We start from the raw sequence: 10,427 nt of genomic DNA, 5'->3' as shown, positions 1-10,427 counted from the left end.
TCGCTAGGCATGGTGTTCTGGTTTCTATTGTTTCATACTGGGATGTTCAGTTTACTTCGTGGTTTTGGCAAAGGTTCCACGAGGAACTAGGTATGAGGTTGCATTTTAGCACCACTTATCGTCCGCAGACGGATGGTCAAAGTGAGTGAACCATTCAAACGCTTGAGGATATGTTGCAATCATGTGTGATTGATTTTGGTGGGAGTTGGGACTCCTAACTTCCCCCAGCTGAGTTTTCTTATGACAACAACTGTCACTCCAGCATTAGTGCACCACGCTTCTCTATGGGAGGAAGTGTCGTACCCCAATATGTTGGGGAGAGGTGGGTCATAGATTCATGAGAAGGATTGAGGTAGTCCTTCAGACGATAGAGATTATTCAACTGATTAGGCAGAGGCTGAAGATAGCTCAGAGTCGGCAGAAGAGTTATGCATACAAGCGTCGATCTGAGTTGGAGTTCCAGGTCGGCGACATGGTTTTACTAATGGTATCACCCTGGAAGGGTGTAATACGCTTCAGGAAGAGGGACAAGTTGGGGCCCCATTATATTGGGCCATTTCGAGTGATTGTCAGGGTTGACAAGGTAGCTTACAGACTGGATTTGCCGGAGGAGCTCAGTCATATCTACCACACCTTCTATGTTTTGCAACTTCAGAAGTGTGTGGCTGATGATTCGGCGGTGGTTACCTTGGAGGATATTCAGGTTGATGATCGCCCCAAAGTATGTGGAGAGGCCGGTGGTGGTTTTGGATCAAAAATGAAGGCTTTGCACAACAAGGTGGTGTCTTTGGTCAAGGTTTAGTGGCAGCATCAAAAGGGTTCCAAATGGACTTGGGAACCCAAGGCAGAGATGTGAGAGCATTACCCGAGTTGTTTGTAGCTACGGACTTCGAGGACAAAGTCTAATTCAAGTGGAGGAGAATTGTAACATTCGAATTCTTGGAGGTATCTAGATTAAATGTATTTTTTTATTTTGGACGAGACCACATCGTGATGAAGGCATCACACAACGTGGCGATGGTCATTGTATTGCGAGTTTTAAATGACCACCATGACATAGCGGCCTATGACCACGACGTGGTGGCGTTTTAATGAGAAACCCTAATCTCCGGGGTTTGAGACCCTATTTAAGGGAATATGATGGCTAGGGTTGCTTACCCTCAGCCTCTATAACACTCTCTCAGCCTCCAACCAAAACCTAACCTCCAACTTGCTTTCTAAGCCTTTGTTTTGTTGATTTTTGGGTATTAGAAGAAGAAAAAGAAGGTGACATTTGGGCTTGGATTCAACAAGAAACTCTTCTCATCTTCTTGTTGTGCATCTTCTGGACTTTTGTAAGTCCTCAAGTTCCATGCTTTTTAGTTTATTGTGTATAGATCTAGGTTTCTATTTCTTATTATTCATGTTCGAACATATTGGAGTGTTGGGATTCCATAAAGTTTCCAACTTTATGGATCCCCATAGCCCCTTTGGGGTTAGGAGTGTTGGATTTGGAATTTCTTAGAGTTTTTAACTCTTGCATGTGATCTTGGCCCTTTTTACCTATTTTGACCTAGTTTAAGTTCAAGACATGCATTGGACATGCATGTCTATAAGGCAACGATTTTTATGGTTCATTGGGTGAGAGAAGGCCTTATGGGAAGTTTGAATGGTTGGTTTGATGGATTAAGATGGTCTAAATGGTCACTACGACGTGGTGGATGGCTGCCATGCGACTGTCTCATCTTTTAGTCACCACGTCGTGGTTGGAGCTAACCATGATGTGACGACTGGTTGCGTTGACTTGTTGACTTTGACCTTTGACTAGGGTTTTGAACGAGTTCGACCTGAGGGTATTTTGGACAATATTTTTTGAGACAAGGTCATTGTTTGTTGTACAGGTGATTCGTAGAGTTGGTACGTAGAGTTGTGGTGTGATCAACTATCTTTTTCAGAATGAGATGTGAGTTTTCCTCACTGTACTCGTGGGCCGAAGGCACCAATGTCGGCCCATTGAATCATGTATTTTGGTTAGAGGATGTTGTTATGTTGTATTGAAAAGCTAGAATTGAATCACCTGATATATAGGATATTGCTATGACTCAGTAGTGGTCTGTAGATTTGTCTGTTTGCCTGTTAACTGGTTATATGTTGTCTGTTATGTATATGCTGACATGTTATGGTTTGGGGTTGAGGCTTTATTGCTTTGTGCGTGAGCCAATATATCGGGGGTATTCCAGTCTGATGACTGAGTGGACCCGAGGGTATTTCAATCCGATGACTGAGTGGACCTGTTGTCTATGGGCATTCCAGTCCGATGACTGATTGGATTGGGGGTATTCCATTCCAATGAGTGACTGGACCCAACATGCAATGTTGTATATGTTATGTTGTGTGGTGGTACTTTGGGGGAACTCAATAAGCTTTGGCTTACAATTTTAGTTTATTGTTTCAAGTACTTTAGATGACCGTGGCAAGACGAAGGCGTGATCGTACACATCCTTCGAAGATATATTTTGGGAGATTTTATGATGTTTTGATTTTGGGGAATATTTGTATTTGACACTTGACTTGATATGATTTAAAATTGAAAACAATGGTTTCTTTTAATTTAAAAATGAAAAAAAAATTATCGTGTTTTTAGGATGTTACAGTATTTCAGCCGTAAGATAATCTAAAGGTCTTTTCTATCTCAAAATAAGTATGCCATCGAAATCTTGGAACGAGCAAACATGATGCAGTGCAATCCATGTTGAACACCCGTAGAAGCAGTTCATAAAACTGGACTCATCTGGATCTCTAGTTTTCGATCCTATATTATTCCACAACCTTGTTGGTTCTCTTCAGCATCTCACTTTTACCAAACCTAACATTACTTTTGTAGTTCATTAGATTTGCTTATATATGCATGATATTAGAGAAACTCATCTCCATGCTCTCATACAGATTATTCGCTACATTTGAGGAACTCTTGATCATGGGCTTCAACTTCACATCTCCCCCGACTCATCCCTTGTTGCATACTCTGATGCAGATTGGGGGGATGTCCAACCACCCGACGTTCTACATCAGGCTACTACGTCGTCCTTGGGGACAATTTCATATCATTTTCCTCAAAACGGCAGACACGATTTCTTGATCTAGTGCTGAAGCAGGATATCGCGGTGTCGCCAACACCATCGCAAAGACATCATGGATCCAAAATCTTTTACTTGAGCTTTGTTGTCCCACACCTAAAGCAACAATTGTTTACTGTGACAACGTCAACACGATCTATATGTTCACGAAAACACCAAATTGTCAAATTGGGATGTTGAATCGTTTTCCAACATCAATGATACAATTTTTGAATCGTTTTCTAGGCTCTAATAACAATGATTTCAAAACTTGTTATGTTGAGGTTTAAAGTTATTAATAGAAAATCAGAAAGAAAGCACAAATAATTTTTGTATAAGAAAACTAACATAAAAGAAGTGAAGAATAATAACAAAATTTTACAATTTACATGAATAAGAAATCAGATCAACACAAGTTATAAATCAGAAATCAGAATTTGTGAGGCTGCCTGAAATCATATTTAACGAATACAAGATCGATTTTTTAAGGATGCGTGAAATCAGATTATCTGAATCTAGGGATGTCAAAAACCCCCGTGGGATCCCGTTTCCGTGGGACCCCGATACCGTACGAGACTAATTTTAAAAAAAATTCGGGAGCGGGAGCGGGGGCGGGATTAAACCCCGTTTATTTTCGGGATCGGGGTCGGGAATAGGCGTTTCCGTCCCGTACTCCCGCGGGGGCCCCATTTTTATATTGATATAAAAAAAATATTTAATATAAAATATATATAGAAAATAGAGTATCAATTTTTAGGGTTTCCTGCTTTCCTTTTCCTTCCTCAATCCACTTCACGCATACAGCTTCTCTCAATCCACTTCATCCTTCAAGTCGACTTCTCTCAACCCCTCTCTAGAAAATTCCCAATTTCTCGACTGTACTCTCTAGCAATCACGTCTTCTTCTTCATCTTAACTCTTCACACTTCAAAAATTACACTCACTGAGTCACTGACTCACATCCCCTCTATTGCAATCGAACGAGTCGGCGACAAGAGTACAAGACCACGAACGGAACGACGACAGAGTACTGCTCGACTGCACCTGCCGGCGTCCAGTCGCCGTCTACTTACCGATGACATACCTTCCTCCACCAGCGTCGATGAACAGTTCTTGTCTCGAACATCAAGCACTCTTTTCTCTGTGACAGTTTTGGTAATTTCTTCTTTGGTCCAATTCAAATGAGACAATGATTTCTAGTCCAGTTCAGTTTTCTAATTTGTATGATTGTCGATTTTATGGTTTCTTTTCTGAATTAAGACTATGATTTCTGGATTGATTTCAATTGATAGTGTGCTTGTTTCGATTCTGATTTCTGAATTGAAATTGGATTTTAGTTGTAGTGAGTTAATTTCTGAATTGATTTATACTGAATTGATATTGGATTTAAGTTGTTGTAAATTGATTTCTGATTTGTTATTGTATTTAAGTTGCTATGAAAGATTGTTGTGATAATTTTCAGTTTAGCTATCTTGATGTTTGCGATGATGTTGGTGTGATTTAAGTTTTGATGTTTGCTGTGAATTACTTTATGAAGAGTAGTTTTTTTAAAACCCAAAATATAGCATTTTTAAGAAAAAAAATCAATTTAAGCCCATAAATGGGGGAACGGGGGCGGGATCGGGGGCAATAGAGGTATTCGGGGGCGGGATCGGGGGCTAGGTAACCGGGGGATTCGGGGGCGGGGGCGGGGGCAGCAGTTGATTTCGGGGGCGGGAGCGGGGGCAGCTATTTCCGCCCCCGTTTGGTCACGTTGACATCCCTAGTATTAAGAAAGATTAGAATAAGACATTATAAAATAGAATCTGAAGTTAGAAATCAGAAGGCCGCTTGAAAAAACCAAAATGGAATTATGCGATGATTATTCTAAAAAAATCGCACGTCCTTCGATCGATGGTGGTGAAAGACCCAATGCGATAATTAATCCAAAAAATCGCACGTCCGTTAGTCTTCTCCAGTGATTTTGTTTTGGCTCCATTTTCTTTTTCTTTTTTCCGCTCAACCGTTATACATGATACATCAATTTTTTTTTCTATACTAACATAATAAGACATAGAAAAATATACCCTAGAAATTTGGACTCGGCTCGATTGAAATTGTATCTTTAAATACCCTCTTTAAGTAATTAACCCTAGATGTATACAAAGATATAAGTAGAATTTACCAAAAAAAAAAGCCTTAAGAACAATTTATCACATCAATGATGTTTTTATACCGACTCAAACTTTTTCTTAAAATATACATATACACTTCTACTACAAAATATATATAATCGCGATTGCCATTTTCCAGCTATTCATTCATTATAGGTTGCTTAAAACGGCATCGTTCTGTAGTTCAATACCATAAACACACATTGTGTCAACTTGCACATGTTAACGCACCCGCAACAAACCGCTATTCATCATTTCCATCTTCTCATACACACACGGCCTCACTTCATCACTCCGGCCACCGGCCATCGTTCCTCTCCTCGTCGCCGGTTTCACCATTTATGTCCGTCTTCATCACACCTTTCGGAACCCTAGTGACTGAGAAACAGAACCGAACAATTAGTTAGAGAAGAAGAAAATCACATAATGCCTCGTGAAATCATCAATCTGCAAGTAGGGCAATGCGGAAATCAGATCGGGATGGAGTTCTGGAAACAACTATGTCTTGAACACGGAATATCTAAAGACGGCATTCTCGAAGAATACGCCACTCAGGTTATACACGAACTTCTATGTTTCGAATATATATGTGCTTCGTTGTGTAATAACTTGATTTCAATTGTATAAACCAACAAATTACAACCTGTTTCACAACCACAATTAAACAATTCAATCGGTATAAAAGTGTTTTCACATTTTTTGTTCTCGTGATCACAGCTTATAGGGTTTACGTTCCCTTTCGTGTTAAAAACGTGAAACACCTTTTGTTGTTTGAGAAACAAAATGTAAGGCCAATTATGCAATCGTCGATGATAATCTGATGCAATCAATATCAAAATTCAGTTTTTTGTGTTACTTAGCTTCTATGCTAGAGGCTAGAAATCAGGGTACTCTTTATCAATTATCACTTGAGATACTTTTCAATTTTCAGCATGTTGACATTGAACTTGTTGCAGGGAGGTGCAGGGGACAGAAAAGATGTATTTTTCTATCAAGCTGATGATCAACATTACATACCACGAGCTTTGCTTGTGGATCTAGAGCCAAGAGTGATTAATGGAATCCAAACTGGTGAATATAGGGATCTTTATAATCATGAGAACATATTTATTTCACAAGAAGGAGCAGGTGCTGGAAACAATTGGGCTAGTGGATATGAACAGGTAAAATTCTGTTTTCAATTTCATCAACCTCTTACACAAAGAAGATTAGCCACTAATTATATGATTGTAATGATAAAACTTCAAAATTGTGGTGGATTATGTATTTATGTGATCTTGCAACATAATTATCATCTTTCAAACAGGGTAAGCATTTTGAGGAGGATCTGATGGACATGATAGATAGAGAAGCAGATGGAAGTGATAGTCTTGAGGGATTTGTTTTATGTCATTCTATTGCTGGAGGAACAGGATCAGGTTTTTCCAATTTCTTTTCTAATTTTTTTTTTTTTAATCTTTGTATTATGTCCTTAAATGGAACTACATATTTCCATATTTCCATGTAGGAATGGGATCATATATTCTTGAGACATTAAATGATCATTACAGCAAAAAACTTATTCAGACATACAGTGTTTTTCCTAACCAGAATGAGACAAGTGATGTAGTGGTTCAGCCTTACAACTCCCTCTTGACACTTAAACGTCTCACTCTCAATGCTGACTGTGTAGTGGTTATTGACAATACTGCCCTCAATAGAATTGCAGTAGAAAGGCTTCATATTCAGAATCCAACTGTCTCTGAGACAAATTCTTTAGTTTCTACTGTTATGGCTGCAAGTACAACCACCTTAAGGTACCCAGGGTATATGAATAATGACTTGGTTGGACTTCTTGCTTCTTTGATTCCAACGCCTAGGTGTCATTTTCTTATGGCGGGGTATACCCCACTAACTGTGGAACGCCAGGTAGGTGTTTGTATACATTTTTTTTTTATAAAAAACGGATTTGTATATATTTATGCACTTGATAAATATCTACTTTATAAATATGTATTTCGCATACAACAGTGTTTTAAAAAAAAAAGATTTTTGTATAGAAAAAAGAAGGTTTTTTTTTATGTGAAAATATGTTTTTTTGTGTAAATATGGTTTTATAAAGCAAAAAAGAAAAACATATTCGAAACAAAATTTTGAAAAAAAAAAGATGTGGAAAAAAGTAATTTAGGATGAATTTGTAACAAAAATTTGAAATCTTGGCCAAAAGTGTAAATTTTAGATCAAATTTGTAATAAAATTTAAAATCTGGGCAAAATGTGTAAATTTTAGACCAAATTTGTAATAAAATTTAAAATCTTGGCCAAAAGTGTAAATTTTGGACCAAATTTGTAACAAGATTTTGAAATCTAGGCCAAAAGTGTAAAATTGGACTAAATTTGTAATAAAGTTTAAAATTTGGACCAAAAGTTTAAATTTTGGACCAAATTTGTAATCAAATTTAAAATTTGGGCCAAATGTGTAAATTTTGTACCAAATTTGTAATAAAATTTAAACTCTAGGCCAAAAGTGTAAATTTTGGACCAAATTTGTAATAAAATTTAAGATATGAGCCAAAAATGTAATTTTTGAAAGTTTGATGACTTGTTGACAAAGGGTCAAAATGAATACAATTTTAGGTTTTTATGACTTAATTGACTAAAAAAAGAGATAAGTATTAAATCGATTATGAGGCCTAAACATAAAGACTTTTGAATAATTTCCTTAACATATATGTAATGTAATAGATAGTTGAGTTTTACTTGTTAATTACCTAGTTCTATGAAAAAGCCTTTTTTTATTGAAAAAAGATATGAAAAAACTCCTATTGTGGATGCTTTAAGTTTAGTTACTTCAATATTATGTAATATATTGATTGATATTGTCAGGCTAATATGATTCGAAAAACCACAGTTCTTGATGTGATGAGAAGACTTCTTCAAGTAAACAACTTATATATAAATATTATGACAAAGCATAAAATCTCCTAAAACTCTTACAAACTAATATGTTTTTTTTTTTTTATATATTTTGTAGACTAAAAATTTAATGGTAACCTGTAATGCTAGAACGAAGCAAGCCAGTCAAGCAAAATACATATCAATTTTAAATATTATTCAAGGAGAAGTTGATCCAACTAAGGTCACTACAAATTACAATTACACATTTTTAACCATTTCTTTACATATGAATTATACCTTTTGTCTCTTTCTTTCTTTAGGTTCACGAAAGCTTGCAAAGAATACGTGAAAGAAAGCTTGTTAATTTCATAGAATGGGGTCCTGCTAGCATTCAAGTAACCGATATTAATTACATATTTGCCCTTTTGCTTTTTTAGTTTTTATATATCATTTAGTTTCACATAACTTTTGTATTTAGGTTGCTCTCTCAAGAAAGTCTCCTTATGTTCGAACTGCCCACAGGGTAAGAAGACTTCAATAAATCCTCAAAATTTTATCGTATTGTTTATTAGTAATTAGTTCTTATTAGTTATTATTAAATTAATATAAATAAAACCTTGTATTTTTTTTATATATATTTTAGGTTAGTGGGCTCATGTTAGCAAGTTACACTGGAATTCGACATTTATTCTCCAAGTGTTTGAGCCAATATTCTCTTTTGAGAAAAAGACAAGCCTTTCTCGATAAGTACAAGAGTTTTCCTATGTTTGCTGTAAGTTATTCATTAAGAAAAAAATATGTTCGATTTGAAATTTTTTAAAATTTATCTTTTTTTTTTTAACGTTTTAAGGATAATGATCTTTCGGAATTTGATGAGTCCAAAGACATACTTGATAGTTTGGTTGATGAATATAAGGCGTGTGAGTCCCCTGATTACATCAAATGGGGAATGGAGGTATACATGACCAAATATATATATATATATATATATATATATATATATATATATATATATATATATATATATATATATATATATATATATATATAAAAGGAATAGAAATATAGTTTTATTGAGTTGTTCACATGTGATGTTAGGACCCACATAATCTTCTGACTGATGAAGGAACTGATATTGGATCAATCGATCCTACTTACCAATATCAATAATACAGGTGTGTTATTTTAGTCAAAAAAAGAAAAAGTTTTATTTTTTTATTTTTTTATTTTTTATGTATACAACATTTACATGTCATAATCTCTACAAATTCAGACCATCACAAAGCATTTGGGGTACAATGAGATAACACAAAGGAAGCAACATGTGGGCATTATGGAAAGTCTCTCTAAACTAGGATTTGCATATTTTTGTTAAAGTCGTTTATATATTTTTGAAGATATTTGTTTTTAGTTTTAGTCGCTTTTTTCCAAGTTTGAAATTTCCAAAACTAGTGTTGGTTTTAGTGGCTTACACTTGAGCAAAACGATGTCTTTGTGAACCTCCATTGCTTAATTATAAGGGTTGTAGGAATGGTCATGTTTCTATCATTCGATCCGTCTATCCGTATCAACCTCACATCATCATCATATCTCTCACTCTTTAAACCATGGAAATGGTCATCTTTCTATCCCTTTCTAATTTTCACATTCTTTTAAATAAAATAATTAAAAGTATATAAACTAATAAATAAATAAATAAATATGTAAAAGCAATAATAATGTAACATTTTATTAATTAAAAAGAATTCAAGGCAAAACAATATTTAAAAAGAATAACTCAAAACAACAACAACAACAACAACAACAACAACAACAATAATAATAATAATAATAATAATAATTCATTCCCAACCCGAGCTTTGTCCTACGTCATGCTTGTGTGTGAGTATCGTATCCATTTGTGTTCAACCAAATGCTCTTGCAACTGAAAATAGAATTGCTTATCTTTATTATATCTTTTTTCCCGCAAGTTTGGAGCGTACCGTTTCCAACTTTATATCATATAGTTTTGCTCGAAGCCGCTTTTTGTGCTCGACATCTTCTTTGTTAACATTACTAAAATCAGAAATCAGAATTCGTCTTCAACTTCAATCGTCTTAACTACATATGAGGAAATTCTTAATAATCATTTAAGTAAGAGTTTTCATTCTACTCAAGCCACTTGTCATCGAACTCTTATGTCTTCTCACATGTTGATGGTACCGATCTTTATGTTGTAACAACATCACCATGAAATTTTCTTATTGTTGGGATGACATAACTTCCATCTCTCCTTTGAAAATGTCCAATTGGTGTTGCGCGCAC

At 35.5% G+C, this 10,427-nt stretch overlaps 2 protein-coding genes across 2 annotated transcripts; both read left to right on the top strand.

The window, feature by feature from the left end:
• The first annotated feature begins 484 nt into the window (after window positions 1–484).
• Window positions 485–802, top strand: LOC145112704 (uncharacterized). Its single transcript, XM_079048840.1, has one exon. The coding sequence runs from the start codon at window positions 485–487 to the stop codon at window positions 800–802; it is 318 nt and encodes a 105-aa protein (XP_078904966.1).
• A 4,611-nt stretch (window positions 803–5,413) lies between these two features.
• Window positions 5,414–9,682, top strand: LOC145117256 (tubulin gamma-1 chain-like). Its single transcript, XM_079053566.1, has 12 exons — window positions 5,414–5,802; window positions 6,204–6,410; window positions 6,554–6,665; window positions 6,755–7,155; window positions 8,112–8,165; window positions 8,260–8,364; window positions 8,444–8,518; window positions 8,602–8,646; window positions 8,767–8,895; window positions 8,974–9,078; window positions 9,222–9,298; window positions 9,397–9,682. Exons 1-11 carry the CDS (start codon window positions 5,674–5,676, stop codon window positions 9,291–9,293), a joined length of 1,434 nt encoding a protein of 477 aa, XP_078909692.1. The 5' UTR covers window positions 5,414–5,673; the 3' UTR covers window positions 9,294–9,298; window positions 9,397–9,682.
• The last annotated feature ends 745 nt before the right edge of the window (window positions 9,683–10,427 follow it).

Source organism: Lactuca virosa, chromosome 5, assembly GCF_052849685.1.
Source record: "Lactuca virosa cultivar CGN04683 chromosome 5, Lactuca_virosa_CGN04683_v6, whole genome shotgun sequence".
Taxonomy (NCBI): Eukaryota; Viridiplantae; Streptophyta; class Magnoliopsida; order Asterales; family Asteraceae; genus Lactuca; species Lactuca virosa.
Note: the sequence above shows the minus strand (reverse complement) of the source record. Positions and strands in the feature narration are given on the sequence as shown.

Bases quoted from the DNA above. Each gene is read 5' to 3' on its own strand.
- LOC145117256 (XM_079053566.1), top strand. From the start codon at position 5,674: ATGCCTCGTGAAATCATCAATCTGCAAGTAGGGCAATGCGGAAATCAG. The intron at 8,166-8,259 runs GTAAACAACTTA...TATATTTTGTAG, and splicing joins TGATGAGAAGACTTCTTCAA to ACTAAAAATTTAATGGTAAC. The intron at 8,519-8,601 runs GTAACCGATATT...TTTTGTATTTAG, and splicing joins GGGGTCCTGCTAGCATTCAA to GTTGCTCTCTCAAGAAAGTC.
- LOC145112704 (XM_079048840.1), top strand. From the start codon at position 485: ATGGTATCACCCTGGAAGGGTGTAATACGCTTCAGGAAGAGGGACAAG.